Source organism: Nyctibius grandis, chromosome 1, assembly GCF_013368605.1.
Source record: "Nyctibius grandis isolate bNycGra1 chromosome 1, bNycGra1.pri, whole genome shotgun sequence".
Classification (NCBI taxonomy): Eukaryota; Metazoa; Chordata; class Aves; order Nyctibiiformes; family Nyctibiidae; genus Nyctibius; species Nyctibius grandis.
The window spans coordinates 11,459,153-11,484,218 of record NC_090658.1 but is presented as its reverse complement, the minus strand read 5'-3'; the positions used below and the strand labels follow the sequence as shown (position 1 = coordinate 11,484,218).

The following is a 25,066-nucleotide window of genomic DNA, read 5'->3' as shown; positions in this document are numbered from 1 at the left end:
GTGTTTGCCTGGGATGACTTCTATTTCTTGATAGTAACAGCATTTAACAGAAACCTGAGATAGGAGAAGGGAGGATTTTTTTTTAAGTTGTTTGCCAAAATATAAGACGACAAACCTGTGCTGAAGCAGACATGGATGGATTCTTGTATGCCTTGCCATATATTCATAAGTATTGCAGGGAACTGCCACATATCTCTGTGACAAACTCGGCTAATAGATAATACACAGTGAAGAAAATGTTAAATGCATTGCTCCTTTGCACAGGCAATATGATTGTGTTGCTCTAGTGACAGTGTGGTTATGGTTGATGGGGCAGCTTCATTACAAGCCCCTGTTTTCAGGCTATTCCAGCTTTAAAAAAAAATCACCCATTGGACTGAAATTTTTTATGCTTGTCAGCCTTGAGGTGAATTTTACTTTAAGTGCAAAGTTAGAAAAAATCCATTTAGCTGTTTCCCTGATTAAAACAAATTTGGAGGGAAGGGTGGGCTTTTAAAAAGTTGAGGTTTATGTTTATTGCAGGGCTGCATTTTGGAATGCTTTGAGTTTGTCCTTGCTGTTAAAATGTAGATTATGTTGTTTATAAAAAATATATATATATATAAGTAACTGCACCTGCACCATACACTATTCTCACTTTTGTGTGTGCATAGGGTGTGACAGCTGAGATGTCGTACATGTGTGAGCATGCCCTATTCTAGCTTCACACAGATCTTAATTTTCAGCTCCCTACCTTTTACCCTAGTTATATACCTGCCCTTTGCCCCCTGCTTCTTCCCACATACGTCAGATTCAAACCGCACGTCAGCGGTACGGCATTGGCTAGGTCCATTGATTCAGTATTTTGTTTTCTTCCTTTGCTCTGTAGAGGGGAGTGCTGCACGCAGGAACCATCACTTGCATACTGCACTGCTCTTAGGTAGATTGTGGAGGCTGCTTGGAGTAGGTTTGCTTATTAAAGTTTCTCACCGAGTCTTTTTGTCCCTGATAGTGAGCTGCAGGTTTGGATAAAAGTAATCAATAATAAAGTGGCATAGGCAAGAGAACTGTATGTTTGTATGAAGACCCTTTCTTGAAGAGCCAGCTCTTCCAGAGTGAATTTTGGGATTGGTATCATCACCACGGAGCTGTAAGATTTGCGTGGTCTTGCAGTGTGTCCTCCAGGGTGGTAGCTGGGAAATATAGTGAGAGGGAGGGAGGAGCACCAGCAGGTCCAATAATATCTCTGTAGTTTGGGGGACTTTTCCAACTGTTATATCTTCTTGGGATTATGTATTTTGGTGGTTTTGGCACACACTTCAAGTGAAGTTGTGAGCAAGAGGGAAGAGAATAAAAAAAGCACAATCATGAATTTAATAATGGAGGTGCATTGGTGCTCCAATAATAACTGAGATGTTCACTTTGAATGACATCATGCTGGTTTCTTTGAAGCAGCCTTTTAGCCTAAGCCTGAGATATTACCCATATGGTAAATAATTTGACCCAAGGGCTCTGGTCCTGACAAGGAGAACGGTTGCTGTGTGAGCATCACTGCTCAACACATGGCCATCAGGCATTACAGACTGTACATCCATCCATTCTGTGCTTTTCAAGTTAAGGTCCAACTTTCAGGACAGAAGCAATATAACATAAGAGTCGTAATATCTTTGATTGACACCGTTAAAAGCTTTTCTGTGTTGTAAACCTTGCAAATTCTATCTCATTTAATATTGTGTATTCACTGTATGGAAGTTATCCTCAGTAATAACTGGTTGATGACACACTTTACAAAACTCATTTGAAGAGGTTTTATCTGTGCTAGATAATTAAGTCTAGACAATGTTGTACGCCATCTTAAAATACAGTATTTTCTGGAAAGGTGAATGAAAGTATATAACGTTGCTGGAGCTTTTGACCTTGTTTCTTCTTTAATGAGTGTTACCTCAAACTTGCTTCCTTGTTGGAGATTACAAAGGAGCTGAATAATGTGGTTACGTTTGCGAGTCTGTTTAAATAATCCTGAGTTAATTCCGGGATCTATATCATATGTGTCTTCCTGCACGGCATTTGTTTCCTCAGGAGAAGGCTTGCAGGTAGGCATTGCCTGATGTACAGAGCTATAGACCTTTCAGTGACTGTTCTTAATGTTATATTGAACTCAGGTTAAACATTCACTGCTGAGCTTGAGGTATTATTTCAAGCTCACCTTCTTAATGCCAAAGATTCTGGGTCTTTGTCTTGAAGTGACACCAAGAGAGAGTAACCAAATTTAGATCTTAGAATGGAAAGTGAAAAGACGGTGTCAGCAACAGAAGGGTTTTTCATATCTGAAACCAACAATGAATAGGTAACTAGTTTACCCTCTTTCTTAAAAATGTTTATTTTCCGCCAAAGACAGTCTTCTGTCAGAGGACACTAACTGGACATCTCTCTTGTGTAACTATTTGAAGGTTCAGTAGCACCATTCAAGGGATACCTCCGCATAGAGCAGGTGAGCAATAGAGTGAATCCTAAAAAAGGAGACTTCCTGCCAGGCAAAATAGAGCTAAAGTGCCAGGCACTGGTAAGTGAGATTAAATCTAGATTTTCTAACAGGTATTGCCTACTATTTAAAAACAAAAACCAGAAAACAACCTGTGAGTCCCTTTAGTCAATACATGGAAAAAAGTGGAGTTACGAGTTGCTGAGGAGTAAATAAAGTCGTGGGTATCAGATCAACTCCACTGTCCTCTCCCTGGAAGGAGGAGGTCTCACATAATAGATGTTTTTTACTCCAGTTTCAGCTAAAATTTTAGGAATGAACTTTATCATCTGCTATTTCTCCCCTTCTAGCATTAGATAAATTATCTGTATTTCTACTTTGTTTTGAAGCTACCTCTACAGAAATACTATACAGTTATACAATGAACCCTTCAAAAGTAGGGAGAAAAATAAACCCAAACTAGGGGGAATACTGTTTGGAAGTGCCCCAGCCGAAGCAGAGTGTGGGAGTTGCTCTCGGAGGTGGGCAGCACGCAGTGAAGGATCCAGCTCAGGGGCACACAGCTCACAGAAAATGAAGGACTGTTATTTTCTGCCAAACTGCCAGCCCTGTGTGCAGCACCTTTCCTCACCTGCCATGTACCAGCAGCAGCTCAAGCCCAGACTACTTTAAATCTGCTCCTTTGAGAGCAAAGGTTTGAGGATTTAAACAGCCAGTTGGTAATAACAAGTTTATTTGCCAACTTCGGCTGAGCCTCTGTGAGATTGTGTCCCACAATCCATGGCAAAATTAAAATTCTGTATGGGAGTTGCAGTAGGATTTATGCTTATAGTCTTTGCTATCTAAAAATGATTTCATCTCAATGTCTTTTGCTTGCTAGTGATTTATATAGTAATACATGCAGACTTACACATAGCTGAAACGTGTACCTTAGCGGGCCAAGGGGAGATGGTCACGTAACTGGCTGCTGTAGCATTTGGGGCCAGGAAAGGAGCAGATGGTCCCTGCCATGCAGTGATCCCAACAGGAGAGAGCAAATGGCTGCGAAAGGGAAGCAGGATACCAGACAATATTAGGGCATTAGTGAGCCCACCACATTGGGATCTGGGCATTGCAGGAAAGGGTGTGATTTTTGTCGCTGCGAAGTAGTAGCGACTACGGGATAGTCAAGTATTCGGGGCTCCTGAGCGGTACAACACAAGCTGTATCTCTGCAAACACAAGCAAAAATTCATGTACTTTACAAAGCTGCAGTAATGTTTGCATAGAGCATAAGGACAGACAGAGTTTAGCAGATGTTTGAAGGCATCTAACAGTAAATTTAAACCTGTCATTAATGGAAATACAGAAACTTGCGTAGCTTCTCTAGAGGAAGCGATCTGAAAGAGCAAGGAGGAAAAAGGCTACAACTACTAGAGCAAATGTTTCTCAACATCAGTTATCTATCTCATTGCGTCCTTCTGTGGTCGAGAGCGTTCAGGAAGTGTTCCTTGTTTAGTAAACAGTTCAAGGAGAAATGAAGACTTTTTAAAAGGACGCATCAAGCAGTTACCCACATCCTTTGCAAGGCTGAGTATTTCAGGGTTCAATAGTTCTCTGCTACTTATTAAAATTGTCCAGCTCACCTGTAAATTTTTCACTGTTTGCCCTTTGTAAGCATCAAGCCCACTTTAGAAGGGATACCTGTCTCATACACATGGTGTATTAATAAAGTGCTTGACTAAAATTTGGTTGTGCACATTTTTTTGCCATCTGTCCAATAGTTGTCTAGGAAGGCCTAATAGTATTTTTGTTAGCAAAACAGGACCTCTAAATCTTCTTGGTGGTAGTTTGCATAGTGTAGATTAATTATCTCAATTAATTAGGTGTCATTTCACTTTCTAAACTTCTATCTGATCTTAAATTTGGAGATTTCCGAGAGTCTGTGAATGCAAAGGATTAGTCTGTGAAGATGAACGGTTTGTTGTCACCTACAGTTACACCCACGGGTTCTGATAAGGGCAAGGGTCACTTTTGTGAGCATCACAAATATATATTTATATAATCAAGTGTAGCTGTTTTCAACATTTATATATTTTTTTATTTCCTTCCCAGTCCTCATGTCTAGGGCTCAGACTTTTCTGATATGTGCAGAATTTTTTAAATTCTCCATTCAAATGCATCATAATTCTTAATAATGTTCTGGATACCTTGAAACCATTATTTGCTTTTAAACAGGTTTTCAGCGCAGATCGTGCTGTCTGCATTCGGTCCTCCAAATCTCCCATCCGACTGTCTAAATTATTTAACTGACATAGTTTCTAATTTACTCTCTCCAGTTGAGAGAGCTCCCTGTAGCTTGTTCTAGTTAGCATTTAATTGCTGTATACTCTCACAAATTAAATTCTGTAGTGATCCATTTTTGCTCTGCCGGTGAAGCAGTGATCTTTACATCTAAGCAAGATGGTGCTTGCAACTCAGCCGGCGGGGCTGGCATCCAGCGTCGGGAGAGGGAGAACTTTCCGCTTTCCTCTCCTGTGGTGTGTGGTGGCTGTAGGGGCGGTGGGGTTGTGCCAGAGGACACCTTCCCTTCAAACGTTCCCCATTTCATTGTGAAGCTAAAAGGAAAGCAAAATCCTCAAAACTGTTACTCTCAATGGATTTTTACAGCTAGAAAATTGCTTTGTCTAATTATTTTATGTCCAAGTGTGCAGCAGAATGCTCTCTTTAAAATCTGCGTATCTTTGGGGGCTTTTAGCATTTGCTTTTATAAAACATGAGATGGCAGCCTCTAAAAATATTATGCTATACATCTTTCCTTTTCTAGGAGAAAGACAGTGAAAACTCATTTTTTCTTTTGACAAAATAACAATATCCAATTAGGAAACGTGTTGTTTCCCCAGTTAGGTCTTTTCCGCGGTAATGTTTGTATAGTCACTTACGCATTACTTAATATATTTCTATTAAAGAGGGATCATTTAGTATCTAATAATTAAGTACAGTACTATTTGATCTGAGTTTCTGCTGAATGGAAATATTTTTGCTGCATTTGTCTCAACAGGTGTTATCGAAAGGAGGGCACTCGAGTCTCGGGGATTAAAGACTGCAGTGCAAGCAGGGGTCGAAGGTCTCTATAGGCTAAGCTGAGTTCAGGTGTGGAGAGGTAAAATACATTCCTGCTGTTTTCTGTGGAGGTGTTCTTTCTCCCCAGCACAAATAACCCAGAGAAATGTACACCTGTGAACAAAACCTGGCCAATTTTTTTGTTTCTGTGTAACTCTAGAAGCCTGAAGCCAGTTTAAAAGAAAATACAAGGCTGTTTTTTTACTTATTTGCACTTCTCTATATATAACCTTGAAGAAGGCTTACCAGGCAGTTGGTAATTACAGGACACAAGGTCATTAAAAATACATTTTTAAGGAAAGAAGACTGCGTGAAATTTGCATTATTCCATTATTAGGGTCTCCTTTAAACTAAAAGTCTGAGTTCAAACCTTTCGTATGGAGGTGTTAATCTTTTGACTTGCTTCATTCAGAAGAGAGTTGGGCACTGTTTGATAGTGTGACATGACTGTCATCTGTGATCATCATCTTCCAAGTAAAAATGGGCTGTTTTGTTTTGTATGTGTGGTACAGAATATCTGTGGTCCTTAGTACCTTTGTCAGTATTTTAGTCCTATTTGCTATGAAAGGTCTGCTTTAGTAGAGGAAGATGGGTGATGATGCCTAGAAAAGGCTAGTGCATCATAGCATTGCTTCACATTATTCTTGTAGAAAGACATCAGGCTACGTGGATGCTTTGCGTTAGGCAGACCTTTATGTAAGGGTGGCACTTACTATAGAGTAACTTTGTGATATCTGACACCGCTCAGAGTCATGATGTTGGGGAAGAGAATGATGCACGGTTGCATTACTGAAAGACAGAAATTTGTGTGATAAGTGGGACCTGGGTCCTGTAGCTGTGACGGTAAACGCAGCTTCATTGGCTTCATTTGAACTGACTGCGGTTTGGCCAGTGTTAATTTTTCCTTTTTCTACCCCAAAATTTGTAATATGATGGTAGTTTGAGGGCTTGTGGAAGTAACTTAAAATGCTGTGGAGGGATAGTGTTGGGGACTGCTCCTTGAAAACCCATCCGTAGCTATTTAAATCCCTGTTTGCAGTGTATGTCTGTGTGCGTACTATAGGTCTTCTGACTTTGGCAGAGCTGAGTGCAAGGTGCTCCCATGCAGTGAGAGCTCATCCCAGCCTGGCCCTGTGCTACTTGCAGCTATGTGGCTTCTGATTGACATTATTTTATCTCTCTTTAGAGTAGGTTCTTGTTGACTTGCGTGTTGCATTCACATATCCCTGCTAGCTCCTCAACCACGTGTACTGATGCCACGTTAAAGGCCAGAAGTTGGTTAGAAACAGCCACATCAGTAGCGGCACCAGTGGATTGCACCTCTGCTGCTATCTGAGATGACAATGTTTTTAAAGTCTGTGCAAGCACATACAGTGTGCTTAGAAATCTGGAATTAAGTGAATTCATTATTACTAATATTCTTCTGTACTAAAAAGGAATGCAACTTCTATTGGTTTATGTAATATTGCTTGGTTTACATATTTCTTTGTCTGAATTCAGAATCACAGAATCACAGAATCACAGAATGTTAGGGATTGGAAGGGACCTCGAAAGATCATCTAGTCCAATCCCCCTGCCGGGGCAGGATTGCCTAGACCATATCACACAGGAACGCGTCCAGGCGGGTTTTGAATGTCTCCAGAGAAGGAGACTCCACAACCTCTCTGGGCAGCCTGTTCCAGTGTTCAGTCACCCTTACAGTAAAGAAGTTTTTCCTCAAATTTAAGTGGAACCTCCTGTGCTCCAGCTTGCACCCATTGCCCCTTGTCCTGTCAAGGGATGTCACTGAGAAGAGCCTGGCTCCATCCTCATGACACTTGCCCTTTACATATTTATAAACATTAATGAGGTCACCCCTCAGTCTCCTCTTCTCTAAGCTAAAGAGACCCAGCTCCCTCAGCCTCTCCTCATAAGGGAGATGTTCCACCCCCTTAATCATCTTCGTGGCTCTGCGCTGGACTCTCTCTAGCAGTTCCCTGTCCTTCTTGAACTGAGGGGCCCAGAACTGGACACAATATTCCAGATGTGGCCTCACCAGGGCAGAGTAGAGGGGGAGGAGAACCTCTCTCGACCTGCTGACCACACCCCTTCTAATACACCCCAGGATGCCATTGGCCTTCTTGGCCACAAGGGCACACTGCTGGCTCATGGTCATCCTGTTGTCCACTAGGACCCCCAGGTCCCTTTCCCCTACGCTGCTCTCCAACAGCTCTGTCCCCAACTTGTACTGGTACATGGGGTTGTTCTTGCCCATATGCAGGACTCTACACTTGCCCTTGTTATATTTCATTAAATTTCTCCCCGCCCAACTCTCCAGCCTGTCCAGGTCTCTCTGAATGGCTGCGCAGCCTTCCGGCATCTCAGCCACTCCTCCCAGTTTTGTGTCATCAGCGAACTTGCTGACAGCGCACTCTAATCCCTCATCCAAGTCATTAATGAATATATTGAATAGAACTGGTCCCAGAACCGACCCTTGCGGAACTCCGCTAGACACAGACCTCCAACTGGACTCTGTCCCGCTGACCACTACTCTCTGGCTTCTTTCCTTCAGCCAGTTCACAATCCACCTCACTACCCAATCATCCAGACCACACTTCCCCAGTTTAGCTGCGAGGATGCTGTGGGAGACCGTGTCAAACGCTTTACTGAAATCGAGATAGACCACATCCACAGCTTTACCATCATCTATCCACCGGGTAACATCCTCATAAAAGGCTATCAAGTTGGTTGAGCAAGACTTCCCGTTGGTGAAGCCATGTTGACTGCCCCTAATGATCCCCCTATCCTTGATGTGCCTAGAGACAGCACCAAGAACAAGTTGCTCCATCACCTTTCCGGGGTGAGGCTCAAAGTACTCCAGGGTATTAGGAAGTCTTTCTATTTTCTATATTAATTTTTGTTTTGCCAGCTTTGAGCTTTTCTTCTTACTCCAGATTTTTAATATTTTGCTATGTTTCCTAAAGTACCAGGATACACAAGTATCAACCACCCAGTCAGCATAGTGCAGAGCCAGCCACATGCCACATCCCGCTGCTTCCCCAGCTGATACAGCTTGGTGTAGTGCACAGGGTTATTTTACACAAAATATGGTGTATGCTGGAGGCATTTCAGGGACTAAGGGGAGTAGTAGGAGGAGACTGTCAAGGGGGCTGGAGCTACTTGTGAGAGAAAGGCATAAAAGCATACAATACAAAAGCAGAAATTCCCCAACACAGGAGAATATTCTGGAGAAGTATTGCTATATGTTTATGTATGGTTTTTACTCTTCTTTAAGTAAATTATAATGATCACTTTGTAAACAATATACTTCATAAATAATATACAGGTTCCTCAGAGCCTTTGGTCGACCCAGCAGAGCCATTATTCTGTTATGCAAGAAGACAGGTTTCGGTAGTTTCTGCTATCATACCAACTCGTTCTTTTTTTAATCATGTATTGATTTCTGAAAGAATTCATTTTTTTCCAGTATGTTGCTTCTGTTGCTAGAACCCTACAGCAACAAACATAAAACAACAAAAAAAGATTGTTAACCAGTATTCCACGTATTATCTTATGAAGCAAACAGTGCCCATTCTCACACACAGTACTATGTTTGAGCTGGAAGATAACCTAGAAATTTGTATTTTACAGGTATTATAGGTTATCTTCTATCTTTCTGTGATATTCAAATATCATAGTTGATTTTATTTGTATAATGCATTGCCTTTCTTAAAATATAAGGAGTTTCCAAATTACTATTTTATTACAGAATGAACTTCGTCTTGATAGTTAAGTGTTGTTGAGTATTTTGTCGCCTCTCTCTATTATCACATGGATTGTTTTCCTCTTGTGACTTCAAAATTGACTTTTCCATGCACCCTTTCACAAAATGTGATGTGGAAGCTCTGACAGTCACATGTATGTAAAATACCTGGGGGGATAATTGAGCCTTACGCGTTTTAAACTTTGATTATATAGTTAAAATCAGAAAAGTTGAGCAATTACAATACTTGCACTGGGATTCCAGCTTTACCTTCCACAAAACTCCATGTGCTCATACGAGACACAAGTTAACACCAGATCAGACTTTTACTATTAAATGGATGTTACATAGTTAGTTATCTTACCAAAGTGTGCTTCTGTTTGAAATAACTCATTCCAGCCTACTGCTGAGCTGTTCCTGTATACGCCATCAGAGGTATTTCTTGGATTATTTTGTCTCTGCTGATTTAGGAATTATTTATTCTTCTGCAAGAAAATGTCTCTATGGTTCTGGAATAACTCAGATTGTATTATAAGAAGCATGTACTTTTTTTGAAGAAAATGTTGCAGCCTTTGTAAGAAGTGGTTATTAGCATGTTCTGACATTTAAAAACAATTTTTGAAAAGTTGGTTGTGTGTCAGAGTAGAAAACATAATCCATTGTGAAATCAGTCATGGACCTAAGCACCTTGAGGATATCCTTCCCAGGGGCAAAAAAAGAAGTTTCCCCCACTCTACTCATATAGCTAAGCCCATGTAAGGCCAAGCCTATAAAGCTTAAAAGGAGAAAACTTTACAACGCTTCTAACACAATTTTCTGGGAGAGTAGGAGGATGTACTTAAACTCACACGTTAAGAAAAATAAAACTTGAAAGATCAGAGACTGTCTACTTTTGTTTGGTTTTTCGTTTTTTTTTTCCTTTTTTTTAATATGGTAAATTTACAAATTTGGATTTTTATAGGCAATTGGAACCTGAAAAGTTGACATCTGTCTTTGGCTCACAAAAAGATTATGAAATGAATCCCTTTCTCAGGAAGACTGAACTTCATTGCCAACTATGCCTTATTCTTCACAGGACCTCAGGATATTTAGTGCTAAGAGAATCTTCTTGCACATGGCTGGCTTCTCCCCTTTGTACTGGCACACAGCTGCCTGCACTCTTATCTCCCTCCTCCTCTACACCAGCTAACACCATCAGATTTCACAAGGAATTGTTGATGATGATCTTCACTGCGAGAACTTCACCTCTTCCTGATTCACATCTCTTATTCACTCTCTGATCCAGATAATCTGAAGCTGCAAATGCCAAGACGATTGTTTATACAATAAATAGATATTAAATGAAAATATAATTCCACATCATTCAAACATTCTACTGCCTTGATGTCCATATCCAGCTTTTGGATGCTTGCAAAGTTTAATGCTTTGTCCTTTCTCTTCACTTCAGATTAATCTTTGGGCTGGCTTTGCTTGTTTGCTTTTACTTTTTTAGTAAAACCACCTTGATAAAGATTACATGCATCTCAATTATGTTATCAGATAAGGTGGTGTGTTTGTAACAAGAGAAGGTAGCTCTGCCCTCAAATACACCTTCTGTTTCTTGGAGTCACTGAAGCCTATTTGTGTTCCCTGTGATACCTCACAGGGACCTCTTGGGAGGTCTGTGTGTTGCTCTTGTAGCATAGTGTGTATGTAACTGGTGAGCCAGCACTGAGAAGGCATTGGTAGCTACACAAGGAAATAATCTAAGTCTTTGTTAAATTGGGGATGTTTACAGCTGCTGGGAAGTGATTTTCATAGCCAAACTGCAAAGAGTACGTCAGAATCCAGGCGTAGTGTGGCTGATCAGAGGTTCATCCAGAAGGCTGCAAGCAAGTACTCGTGTTCGTGATTTGTTCGCTACACCTGTTTCTCAGTGGGTATAGATACACCTGAGCTTTTCTTGGATGTTTTCATTGATGAAGGGGAGTGAGGACATGACAGCAGACATGCATCTTCTTTAAAAAGGGGAAAAAAAAACAAACCCACAACTTTTTTTTTTTTTTAAAGGAAAACTTAATTGCATAGTGAACAAATGAAGAGTCCACATATTCAAGTTATGAGCCTACCTATCATTTCGCTAAGAATAACACTGGTACCATAATACAGATTAAAAACCAGCTAGGCTACAATTGGTTTTTGTCTGCGAGCATAAGCTCATCCCAGCTGATTCAAAGAAGAGTCAAGTCCAAAGTGTGACAAATGTTTCCTAGTCGTTATAGCCCATGGATGGAATGTTTTCCTTTGGCCTGACTGCAGGTGGGGGCATACTCAAAGAAGACTCATACAACTGTAGAACAGCTCAGGTTGGAAGGGACCTGGAAAGATCATCTGGTCCAATCTTTCATGGGAAAGGGAGCCTAAATGAGATTATCTAGCACCCTGTCCAGTTGCATCTTGAAAACCTCCCGCGATGGGGACTCTACGACGTCCCTGGGGAGGTTGTTCTTGTGAATGAATGTTCTTGCCGTAAAAAATGTCTGACTGGTATCAAGAAGAAACCTCCTGGTGCAACTTGTACCCGTTGCCCCCTTGTCTTCTCCATGTGGCTCCAAGCTACTTTTTAATTTCTGGTTGCTTCTGTTCTCTTTGGCTCAAAAACACATGCACTAGCATTGGCGAGTAGTTTTTACCATGCCATTTGCATAAATACTTGCACACTACATTATATATGCAAGTTTTCTCTAAAGATACTTAAAAAAAAACCCTACAAGAGGTTTAAGCAAACTTTCTTTCTATTTACCTTGACCACCGTTTTTACACCGTAGTATGAATATTGAAAGTTTAGTTTTATGAAGCAAGTTGCTGTTAAGATGCAAACTGCTTCCCTACATTTACCTGGAGAGCACGCAAAAAAAGAAGTGCTGCGTCTCTCACGTTGCTTTCTGAACAAGCGCTGCAGTAAATCTTGCGTTCGGTATAATGAGTTGTAATGTTTAGTTATTCTAAAGGTGTGGTACAATAACAGATTACTGTTGTTCATATCTGTGTAATAATTGAAACTCCCTGATCATACTTTTCATTTTACACATTGTCAGAACCTTGGACCTTAATCTCGCTCTTTGATTGACAGTTGCGGCCGGGGAAAGAGCACTCGTATTGTTTGTGATGGTCACATCTGTTCAACGTGATTCAGTTGAGAGTATTTGCATATTCTAAAGTATTTCTTCTGAGAGGGCCTAAATCCTTCTCAAGTGTTTGATGCATTTTTGAAATTCATTCATAAGGTATCTACATGCACTAATAGTTCTGTATAATATTGCTGTGCATAATCTGACAGATAAGGCTAGTTTTTTAAACAAGGTATTCTTTGGGGATGACATTACATTCTGACTTATTCTACTGGGCGGAAATGTCAAGTACTTTGGAAAAGGATGCTTGAATGTTTTGATTAAATTAGTGTTCTTTATTCAACACAAATTGTCAACTGCAGTAAAATGTAGTCTTATTGTGAGAACATTTTTCAAAAGAGTTAACAGCAGGGCTTTTTTGTTTTATTTTTGTTACTGGATCTTTATTACATATAATCGTTCCTTTGCTGCTGATGCTGATATTAGATGGAACAAGAGAGTAGATTCTTAGATGCATTTTAGATTAATTTGTCTGTATTATGAAACTCTGAGCAACACCTTTATCTTGAAATACAACTTAGGCTTTTGAAATAGAACTTAGGCTTTTCTCTTACTCTTTTCTTGCTTTTTATTTTTTTTCCCCTTGCAAAATTTTTATCAATATTTTTGGAAGCATTGTCAACCTTAATTTCAGAAACCTGTCACTCTTAATAATACATGTACAACACTAGTGAGAAGTACCATTGCTTTGGAAAATATTCAGGCATTATATATGAGCATTGAACACAGATAGCAATTCAACATATTAGCTTGATGGCTTCATACTGTTACATAAAAGAAATATATGCATAATTGAAACCCATGTCTTCCATAGGTTGGAAGTCCTAGTCCAGGACTATCCAAGTTTGGATAAAACTAATCCAGATTGCTTTCAGAAGGAATGGAGATATATTCCCGTTTGCTTAGATGGATGTGTGCTGTGGATGCTACTACAAGCTCAAGCCCTTAAAGACAGAGGTTCTCATATGGAAGACCACTAATCACAATGAATAACCTTTTTTTTTTCCATTGCCCTAAGCAAGTGTTCTAGGAACCACCATTAGTGGCTGACCTAGTTTAAGAAATGGGTTTCTGTCTCTAGAAAGGACCATAGGAATCTCTGCTGCCTGTGTACTTGAAAAAAGAATGATGCAAATTTAATAAGCATATCTTTTGTTTTATGCACATGCAGGTTTTAGTGTAACAGAACCTTTTACATTAGTTTTCTTTTTCCTTTGCTTTCAGGAATCTCCTTCTGGACGCAGAAAAGCGCTTGCCACCAGCAGCATCAACATGAAGCAATATGCAAGCCCCATGCCTACACAGACAGATGTCAAGTTAAAATTCAAGCCTTTGTCTAAGAAAGTGGTATCTGCCACATTACAGTTCTCTTTATCTTGTATTTTCCTGAGGGAAGGAAAAGCCACGTAAGTTGTTGGGTTTTTTGGTTGTGTTTGTGTTTTTGTTTTTGTTTTTGTTTTTTTTTAAACCAGGTAGCCTGCTTTGTGTTCGTTTTCAAAGAATTCTGTGGATAAAGAGCTCTTTCTGTATAGAATGGCAGGATTTGAGAGTATCCTTCAGCATACCTATCATTCCTGCCATACTTTGTTTCTTAGCTGACTAAACGTTGTTTCTTACTCTGATTTTAGTCTTGTGTTCTTCAGAGATAAATGGCTTGTCCTCTACCGTTATAGACATTTTAAATAATAGCAGCTTAAAAATATCTACAGGTCTGAAATCAGTAGGAGTGTATGTTTGTGTACATGTGTGTGTTCATCCAACAATAGCCTTAGCAGACTGCAAGGGAAATGTGGGAAGGAGAACTTATTTGTATTTAACCTATTTATATTTCACAAAGAATGAAAGAAGGACAAAGTCAGTTGTAAGGTGAGAGAGGGTGGAGTCAGAAGTAAGATTTGGGTTGAACACAAGAACATCCTGTGAAAAGAGTTCAATTGGGCACTGATTACCACTCCCGCCCTACTCCCTCACCTGATTCTGTCCCTTATTTCAACAGCATTTGGAGGGCAGAGGATACAGATTATTTTTACAGATCCTGTAACCTCTCCTGCAATTTCTGTCAGATTCAAGGTGTCAGTTGTTGACAACTTCATGTGGCTGGAGGATGGATTGTTTGTCACCCATCCTGTTTTGCTTTTCCTTTCTGTCTCTAGAATATGGGAATGTGAGAATGGCAGAACAAAAAGAGGTAGATGGGGAAGCTACTGCTCTAGTTGTTCTTTTACCTCTTTTTGAATTTCTTTTTCTTTCCAAAAGGCTAACAGTTTACTTATAGCTTTCAGGATTTTGAATGCACTTATAGACATTGTCCACTGAAATACAAGTGCCTCAAAGCTGTTGCATTAACAGCTTTCCAGACTGCCATGTTAAGGCATAGTTTTGACACAAAAAGGTTTTTTGTCTACATGCTTTGGAAGCCACAGATGCGTTAATTACTGTTTCCTTTCTCTGATTAACCTCTTGTGAACCACATTTTGGCCTACCATATAAGAATGATATTTTGAAGTATTTAGCTGTGGTTTAACATGATATTGCAGCTCAAAATGGGAACGAAAAAGTCAGTATCTGATAACCTCTTAACTTTTTTGGAACAACCAACATCCATGAACTATACAGTAAATAGCTATGCTAGGCTCTTGTTGCTTTTTGAGGCCATAATTTGTAAATGCTGATCTATTTAGGATCATATATACCTTCTTCCCATTAAAATCGATACATTTCAGGCTCAAGACTGTAAGTCAGGTAGACTGTAAGTTAAAAACAGGGCTTTAATATTGCCTTGAACCAGGGACATGAAAAAAAAATAGTCTGCTGTTTGTGAAGGCATTGGTTTCCAGTATGTGTAAATAGAGACTGTCTTATTGGTCAAAATAAAAGAGAGAATTTAGGTGTCAGATACATGAACTGAAAGAAAAGGTAGCTAGGCCAAGGTTTGCTTACACCTTTTCCAAACTGTTGTAGTTCCATAAAGTGACATTCACCTTTTATTTTATGCATTTTTTGAAAGAAAATGCTGCAACCTGTTGCTGTGCAGTACCAAAAATCATCTGTTTCTAAAACACAGAAAAAAAAATATTATAAAGTATGAATACAGAAAGGATGGTAAAAAGAAATAGTACTTTGGAGACCTTTTCATTTCTAAACTTTACGTGAACATGTGATATACAAGATCTGTGTGCTAACTGCTCCCAGCATTTTGTCTTCAGTGCATAAAAGAGCCTGCCCATCAATGCAGTTATAGGATGCTACATTTTTTCCCCCTGTGCTTAAAGAGCTGATTTAACCTATTGGTTATCAAAACAGGAAGATGAAACCTTGAGGATTCTGCATGAACAGAAAGATCTTTGTGACTTCCTGATAGTTACTTACTTTATATTTATTATTATTAATACTTTTTATAGAAGTACTTAGTTGTCCTACGTAACTGCAGGTTCTGTAGTGCTGATTATTTTGAACTCACACAGTAGGAAATGATTGCCCCAAAGAGTTTCTGATTTTAACGACATGTTAAATCACTGAGTTTAATCCCATGTTTTAAGTGCCTCTGTGTTTCTGTGCAGATTTGAGGCATGATTAGTACGTCATTTTTATTCCTATTAGTGGTACCTTTAAAATAATTCGTATGGTTTTCTTGTCATTGTTAGGCACAAAATCTGTGCATCTGCTTTTATCATGATCAACTCCAAAGAACATAGAATAATTCAGGTTGGAAGGGACCTGTAGAGGTATCTAGTCCAGCCTCCAGCTTAAAGCAGTCATCTGTGTGATCAGATCAGTTTGCTCTGGGCTTTATCCCACTTGGGCTTGAAAACCCTCAAGAATGGAGACTGCACAACCTCTCTGGGGAACCCATCCTGCTGTTTGTTGATGACTGTTCTGACTTTTTTCTCACATCAGATCAGAACCTCTCTGGTTTCAATCTCTATGTCCACTCTCTCTCATCCTCCTGCCTTGCACCACGGTCTTCTCAACAATGCTGACAGGCTGCTGCTAGGTCCTCCTGAAGCCATCTCTTCTCCAGGCTCAAGAAGTCCATTTCCCTCAGCCTCTCTTTGTAGGGCAAATGCTCCAGCCCCCAGCCATCTCAATGGCCCTCTGGAGCTGACCTTGCTCCAGTTTATCAACACCTTTTCCCTGTGCTGTGGGACCCAACACTGGGTGAAGTACCCTAGATGCAGTCCAATGACTCCAAGTAAAAGGGGTCATGACTTCCCTCAGTCTACTGCTTTTATGGTCCTGTTTTAATGTGTCTCAGGATGCTGTTTGCCTCCTTTGGCTGCCAGGGCATAGTGCCGGCTCTCCTTGAGCTTGCTCTCCACCAAGATGCCCAGACTGTTTTCAGCAGAGGTGCTTCCTAGCCAGGCAGTCCCCAGTCTGTCTTATGGTAAGGAGCCAAAAAAAAATTTGATTAATCCCAATAAACCTATTGAAATAGTTTTAAAAGAGAAGAGGCAAGACTGCTGTTGCTTCAAGAATGACATCATGTACTTCAAAAATCTTGGGTTTTTTATGAAACAAACGTAGAACATCTGTTTCTCTGAATCTTTGCCTGCTGCCATCTTTTCATCAAACATGTATTTGATATGAAAGGTACAGTTATGTGAAAGATATATATATATGTAATACAGTCAAATAAGAATTGAAATTGGCCATTGATAGGTAATGGGTTTTTATCTTGTTAATGAATTCAGGTATTTAGAAAAGGGATTTTAATTTCTGTAACAGCATCAGGAGTTCTGAATAAATGTAGTGATAGGTGTCACGTGCAGCATATGACAGTAAGTCTGCCCAAACATTTCACTTTAACCAAAGAAGACCAGATAAGTGTTTACTAGCGTTTCTGGAATGGTTTAAAATTTTAAGAAGCAGTCATTAAATTAACTCATAAAGCAAGGCAGCACTTTTTTTACCCTTTAGATTTTTGTTAGTAGAAAACTTTCCCTGCAGAAATTAATATACATGAGTGTATTAATTTTGTGCTTTCACTATATTCAAGATCAGATCTGAGATCAGAGACCTCCCTGAAGAAAAGAAAGCATAAAAATATTTTAAAGGATTTTTAATAATGCAGTAGTGTCAGATGTGGTATTAACAGGCTGCATTTTAATGCCTCGTTTGAAATTTGTTATTTAGGGATGAAGACATGCAAAGCCTGGCTAGTTTGATGAGTATGAAACAAGCTGATATTGGAAATCTAGATGATTTTGAGGAAGACAATGAAGAAGATGAAGAAAACAGAGTGAATCAAGAGGAAAAGGCTGCAAAAATTACAGGTTGGTTTTGCCACAGGGGTGATAAAATATAGTTCCTTTGCTAATTGCCAACTATGTTCTGTGGATTTTATCCTTAGGCTGTATTTGTATTTAACTCTTAAAAAATCCCAACCAAAACAAAACTTAGGATAGTTTGATTGAAGAGGGACCCATGCATAACGAAGTTTAATATTTGTGAATTTAAGAGCATTGATTTGTGTGTGTGTGTCCTGTTTTTAGAAGAGAGTGTGCTAAGTAGGTAGTGTTTTAGGGAAGCAAAGAACCAGTGTGAACAGAGAAGTAAAAAGATGGAGGGAAAGGGTCAGTGAGTGAGAAGGCAAGAGGAATAGCTGAAGTGAAATAATGAAGACAGTTTGTGAGAATAACTGCGAAATGAGTTGTGCCGTAGGTAGGTGCTGAGGTTCTGCTCAATAACATGGTAATTCCAGGCAGCGTGCTTCTGCCTTTTGGTTGACGGTGTCTTGTGGAAATGAAATCAGGAGACTGTTAAAGGACTTGAACGGAATTTGATAGTAAGGTTGTTTGAAGTGAGATAGTATAACCACATTTAAATTGCTTGCTGATGAAAATGCTTAGTGTGTCCAGGATAGCTGAACTAATCGATGCAAGACAGATCAGGATGTGATGATGTTAAATTGTTGGTAGAGATCATTATGTAGTACTGCTCCAGATGAGTTCTGTAGGAACTCTTAGTGTAAAAGAATTGGGAAGAGACAAATGAACTTCTGGTGCCAGCCTTCATGCCTGCCAGTGCTCTTTAAAAATGTCTGTTGAAATAAAGGGAATCTACTCTAAGGAGGGGAAAAATATCCCAAGCAGAGAAGTGAATTGGCAAATCTATTCTTGAAAATCTTGAGGAACGTTGGTTTGGTGTTATGAAACATTACACATTGCTTCTTTTCGACCTTTCGTTGCAGTCGAAAGGTTCAGCCTGAAGCAGTTACTATGTAGTTACATCTAGTATTGTGAAAGGATGCAAATATGTTTTCTCCATGCTTTACATATTCAATTAAATGTTTTGTACCCTGACCAAATCTCTACTTATGCTGTATGTGTCTGGCACAGAGCAGATTGGAGAAGTCCAGAATGAAATATTTGAGAGACACAGATAATGTATTCTTGGTCAGAGAGCGGAGAAATACCAGTCTGGTCACACTGAAATCATTCTGCCAGGTCATCTTCTCCTTTCCCAGTGTAACCAGAATAATTCAGATGTGGGTCAGAACACGAAACAAAACCTGACATGTTCAGCAGGCCATCCGATAATCACAGAGAAGAGAAGGGCACATAAAGAAGAGGCTACATAAAGTCTATATAAATTATTGTGCAGAGTGTTTTATTAAGATATGCCTAGATACTTCACTGAGGACTGCTACAGAAAACCCATGTGCAGAAGGACAGTAGTTGAAAAGCAGATCTTGCTCCTCAACTTTATTGATTTTTGCAGCATTCGGCATCTAAACAAGCCAACAAACGATTACTGAACAAGCGAAAAGCTGATGTAGATTAATCTGTCCACTATCCTTTGGCTATGTAGTGAACATCCTGGAGACAGATGGGGGAGGGTGAGCTGTCTGATGTGCAGCACGATGTCCTAGCTCAAGTTCTTTTAGAGGCATTTCAGCTTTTCCATCGGTTGTTGTAAAGGCCAAAATTATCTGTTCTAAGCAAACATTGCAATACCTACTTGAAAGGCAGCAGCAATAAATACTTCTCAGCTACACTATGTCTGCTCATTGTTCAGCCTGTTCTGATACTGTTTTCTAATGATACAGGATGGGAGGGTTGAGTTTTTTGTAGATGCATCATTAAGGGAACCTGAGGGGGGAAAGGTCAGCCTTGGACTTTCTCTTCTTGTGTTGGCTACAACAGTTGAGTTGCTCTGTTAGTCTGTTCAACTTTTCCCACGTTAGACAAGGAGAAGGATGAGAGGGATGTTGAAGGAGAATGTGTGCACGTAGTTTCCCAAGCAAATGGGAGAACATAAAACATAGGGCAGTAAGTAAACATTAATAATAAAATGTAAAGGATCTATTTCAACATGTGTTCAAGAACTGATTTCACTGGCAGTTGGAGTGACTCCTGTAATAAATATAATGAATGGGAAAAACTAATAAAACACAAGGAGAAGAGCTGAGGAATCAAGAGAGAAAGAAGTAGAAATCATTGTAGAAAAATAGGAAGAAATACAGAAAGAGGGAAATGGAACAAAACTGATGTAGTGAAGTACTCTTTTTTTTTTAAAAAAAAAATTCTTTCAAAAATAATTGTGTTCACAGAATCCCATAAAGTTAATTGAGGAAGTTACATAACCCTTTTGAAAGCTTGCTGCTCCCAACATTTTCTCATCTGTTGCCATCTTAGGGTGTTGGCAGCTGAGCGAGCTGGAATGCCTTCACTGACTCAGAGCCCCCTGCGGCAAATCACTTCGCCTCAGTGTGCTTGTTTTCCCAACTGTAAAATGGGGATACTGGCTATAACTACTGTACGGGAATGATGGGAGTGTTACATGGTTAATGTTTGTAAGTAGTAAAGCAGAAGGGATTATTATCCTACTTTTGACTCAGGGTCTTCTCACAGAAACGTTGGATGACTTGATGACTGAAACGTTACCATTCTCAAGCCACATCTACAAGAGGTGCTGCAAATCTTTATCACAGACACTGTTCCTTTTTGCAGTGTACAAAAGCTAATTTTTTTATGGGGCCCAAAGTTTCAGTTTTATAGATGAACAAATACATCCAGTGCTAGGAGAACAAGGGAGACCTGCTGAATGGGGCTCTAGATGGTGCAGGTGAGTTAAGAAATGCTGCTTCTCTTCCTTGATGTTACCTAACGTTGGGTAAGTATGTGTGCCACTCTTTCTTCAGCTATGAAGTAAGTGGTGCAATACTGATCTACCTCAAAAGCACCATGGAATTTGGTGTGGTCAACATGCGAGCTGTTGCCGTACAACTGACTTTAAGATCAGACTGAAAGATGTTTTCCATTCAAAGTACGGCTTTCATTTTTTAAAAAAATCTCCCTCCATCTCAGACTTTTCCCCTTCCTTTCAAATATTTCTTGTTTAAATTTTTCATAGAATCATAGAATCGTTTTGGTTGGAAAGGACCTTTAAGATCATCAAGTCCAACTGTTCATGTGTATCTCCACCTAACTGTTCTGTTTTGTGTGAAGTTGAAAATTATGTTTGTAGCCATGAAATATGTTTCTAATATTTTGCTTCTATACTATTAATATAGATGAATTTAAACCTCCCAGAATTATTCTATCCTTAGTCTTCAGTTGAAGACAAGGCATCCCAGCGTACTTGAAGTGGCTCATACTCATAAACTTAGGGTAGGAATAAATACATTGCTTCTCTTAATGTTTTAATTGATACTTAAATCCTTGTGCTGAAGTTAATAGCTGCCTCCTGCTCCATCTGCACAGGAGCACAGTGGCTGTCCTGGGGCACCACATGGACTCAGCAACATGCCCATGTGCTACCTATTGCAGGAGTCTGAATCCCAGTATATTTCAAGAGCAAGCTAATGGTGAGCAGTATGTGTAACCCTTTTTTTGCCATTTGCAAAACCATACCTCCCAGGTAAACTCCTGATACTCTTTAATCTACTTTGTCAGTACCACCAAGCTGCTTTTAAAAAAAAAAAAAAAAAAAGAGCTAGAGAGAAGAATGAAAAAAACCACCCCAGTGATTTATATGACATACTTGTAGAACAAGCTAATATACATTTGTAGATAGAGATTTATAAAAGATAATATAGGACATAAATCTCCAACCTACCATTTCCTCACTCTAAAATATGACATAAACCATTTAATATTGTAATGAGAAACATTATAGTGCATATGGGTGTTTAGGTTGGCAGATGGGACCAGGTGAATCAGACCACATCAAAGAATTCCCTCTTTTTAAAGCTCTGAACTTAATTTGTTATTTTCTGACAATAAAAAATGAATTGTAATTGTTTTGTTTTTTTATCACATGCTGGTGTAATAAATTGTGAATCATGTCAGCATCTCAGCCTGTTTTAAACTAGTAATTCGTTTGTGTTAGTGTTTTATAAGGTCAACGCTGTTTTATTTCAGTACAGCAAGGTATTTACCATTGTGTATCTTGAGTCTTAAAAATTCCCAGAAGATAGTATTATATTGTTCAGATCTCTAAGTTGTATATATGATTTTATATTGAGAAAATGACAAGTTTTGGGATAGTTTTGGTGTTATTTTTTAGGACAATAGTCTTGTTTGTTGGAGCTAAAAATAAGGAAGTGAGGACGGTGCAATTAACTCTGTGTAGCTGGATATAAATGTAATCCCATCTAGGAAGATTTTTGCTTTAAGGTCAAGAACAGTTAGGAGGTGCAGATAAGAGGAATTCTGCTGTGGCTTTGTCATTGTCAGCATAGATTTTTGTCCAATAGGTATTGGTAGAACAGATCATTTCACTTGGTAATTTGCAGATTGGCGTATCTTTGCAAAGCAGTTTAAATTTGGAAAAGAATTTTTTAACCATATGACTGAAATATTTTCAGATTCTGAACTCTGCTTTTGGGTCCACATTCTTTATGCTGTGTGTGAAGGCCTGGAATCAGAAGTTGTGTCAGTGTGTGAACTGGTGAAGGTTTTGCACTGTGAAAAAGCATGAGTCCCCCTTGCTAGGAGGTTCTGGATAGCTGTGGGCACCAACATGAGTTGAGACAGTCATGACACTACTCAATTTTCACCTCACTCTGGTATCTTACTCCTTGTTACTAGTCCATAGAATGAAAATTACTGTATGAGAGTCAGTGACAAAAGTTTGCTTTCCCAAACAAAAGCCATATGAGAAAAGGTCAAGTTCAAAACAGCAGGAACTAAAAGCGTTGCTAAGAAGTAATTTCTTGTGTACACAAGAAATTGAAGTTTAAAGGAAATCCAAGAATGATTGGCATGAGAAGTGTGCAGTAAAGGCATCTACGTAGCTTTAACTTCACTGGTGACACCAGAAGACATCATCCATTTATTTCATTGGGAAAAGACAGGAGATGAAAAAAATCTGTCAGAGGGGCAATGATATTCAACAAGCAGGAGCATCTCTCATGCAAAGGTTTCTCCTGCCTGTTTGTCAGATGGAAGGACGAGGAAAGCTGTCCCCTCTCCACAGAAACCTGTGCCTGAGGTCTTTCAGAGATGCCCCAGACTCAATCACCATTACTACAGGAACTACATTTGTCAGATGCTATAAATAGGACTGATTTAGGGGGGGATCAGAGAGGAATTTTTCCCCTTGGGGCAGAAGCCACTAAGAGCTAGTCGGTTTTTGTTTCTTTCTTTCCTTCCAGAATTATGGAGGTGTCAACTGCTTGGTTAGAATTAAACATTAATACATTTTAAAAGTTATTAGTTCATGGCAATTCAGAGCTCTCCACTATGGACAGAAGGTGAGATAGGATTTTACCAAACAGTAAGGTGTTACTTGCATAGCATTAGAGTGGCAAATTCAACCAATATAGACATTCAGTATGCGTTCCCATAGCACAATACTGATCATATCTCTTAGAACTATTAGATAAATTCAACTTGTCAAGGGTCAGAATTTAATGGTGACTAATTGTAAATGTTAAATAATCAGAGTGTGTGTGTGTAAATAAATAAACTATATAAAATGTATGTGTGTGTATAAGTTTTCTGTAGCCTTAAGGGTTTGGGAGGGAGGTAAATTGTTCTGGGGCTGTTTTGTGTTGATTGACAATGGTTTAAAATTCATGTTTTCTTCACGAGCAGGAAAAGTATTTAAATTATATCTAGTACATCTACGTTTTGAACTGATGTGCGTACTCATGCTCATAAAACTAATAACTGTTGCTGACACTGGGAATCCGGCAAGGTTTTGTTTATGTCTGTTAACTGAGTTTCTTGTTAAACTATCACTGAAGCACTTACACAGATGCTTTGCTGTAGGTATATCATTGTAAGGACTCGTTCTAAATGTATTCTTTTAATTAACTCTTAAGTGTCTTCTCTTTTACCCTCTCTCTCCCTCACTCACTCTCTTTCTAGTAACAGTGTTCATCCCACTTCTGTTTCATTAAATGCCCTTGCCTTACGTTTGTCTTGACTGGCTTCTATTTACAGAAATTGTAAACCAGTTGAATGCTCTGAGCAGCTTAGATGAAGATCAAGATGACTACATAAAGCGAGCAAATATGCCTTCAGCTAAATCAGCCAGTTCCTCTGAAGGTCTATGAGCTTTCCTCCTTTCTTTCTGTTTCTGATTGTCTGTATTTACTGTGACCTGTTACCTTTTGACTCCTGCTTGTATTCAGCTGTCAGTTTTATCTCTGTGCTTCCACCCAGCATGACTCTCAGTAATTTGTAGTGCATCCAACAGGTAACAACATGATAGAGAAAGAGCCTATGTCCTCAGCAGCTCCATTGTCATCTGATAATGAACAAGAAAGAAAAAAAATTACAAAAAAGCCCCCCAGACTCCAAGCCTAAAACATTAGTTTTGCAGTCAATAATACTTGACCTCTCTAACTTAACAAAATGTCCCCTCTCTGATTTTAAGTGCATGTTACATCCAAAACTCATAATTTCCTGCTGATAGTTAACATGTATGTGAACAACCGAGAAGACATTTCTGTATTTAGCTTGTTAGATGTTCTGCAACATTTATTTAATGAAGATAATAGAAGGCTTTCTTAGTAGTCGTTTCTGTTACGTAATGTTCTGATCAGCGAAGAGACGTTTCATTCATTTCACTTTTTTTTTTTCCTTCTTTGTTGGTGTACCACTGAAGTGTATTAGCTTAATTGTGCAGTTCGTGCCATACCCCGGTGCAGTGTTTCGAGGGGCTGTTGATATGGAATTTTTTTGAGCTTGAAATATGCTAGATGCGCAGTTTGTATCTCTATTAAAACAATATTCCACCTTGTTTCTAGAGCTTATCAATAAGCTTAATTTTCTGGACGAAGAGGAGCAAGACCTGGCCAACTCTAATACGAACCCTTTTGGTGATCCTGACACAGCAGAACTAAATCCATTTGGAGATCCTGATGTAGAAGGTAATAGATTTGTATTACGTAATTCATTGGTAATTGCAAATGCTTAATGAAACATGGGGTTTTTTGGTAGGGCTACAAATTAAAAATGTTATTTTGATTAAATACAATTATTGCATGCAGTACTGAGGTAGCAATAGCAGTGGTTCTGTTGCCACTGGAAAATGGATTTATCCTTTGAGTCACATCCTTATGTGTATTTGCCACTGGGGGCTACCAGCTAAGAGTTGAACCAGAAACTTCTAGACCTATCAGGTGTGTTACTAATAC

The 25,066-nt window shown here is 39.2% G+C and overlaps 1 protein-coding gene across 8 annotated transcripts in view; it reads left to right on the top strand.

Annotated features, from left to right (window-relative positions):
• The window catches only part of EHBP1 (EH domain binding protein 1), a 240,952-nt gene that overhangs the window by 75,761 nt on the left and 140,125 nt on the right, over window positions 1-25,066 (top strand). For 7 of the 8 annotated variants that reach the window (XM_068406149.1, XM_068406140.1, XM_068406131.1 and 4 more), the window contains exons 6-8: window positions 13,699-13,880; window positions 17,608-17,747; window positions 24,677-24,799. In XM_068406149.1, the coding sequence (XP_068262250.1) occupies window positions 13,699-13,880; window positions 17,608-17,747; window positions 24,677-24,799 (445 nt within the window). Of the gene's footprint in view, window positions 1-13,698; window positions 13,881-17,607; window positions 17,748-23,867; window positions 23,973-24,676; window positions 24,800-25,066 lie in introns of all 8 variants that reach the window. The other variant, XM_068406157.1, reaches the window with a different exon arrangement.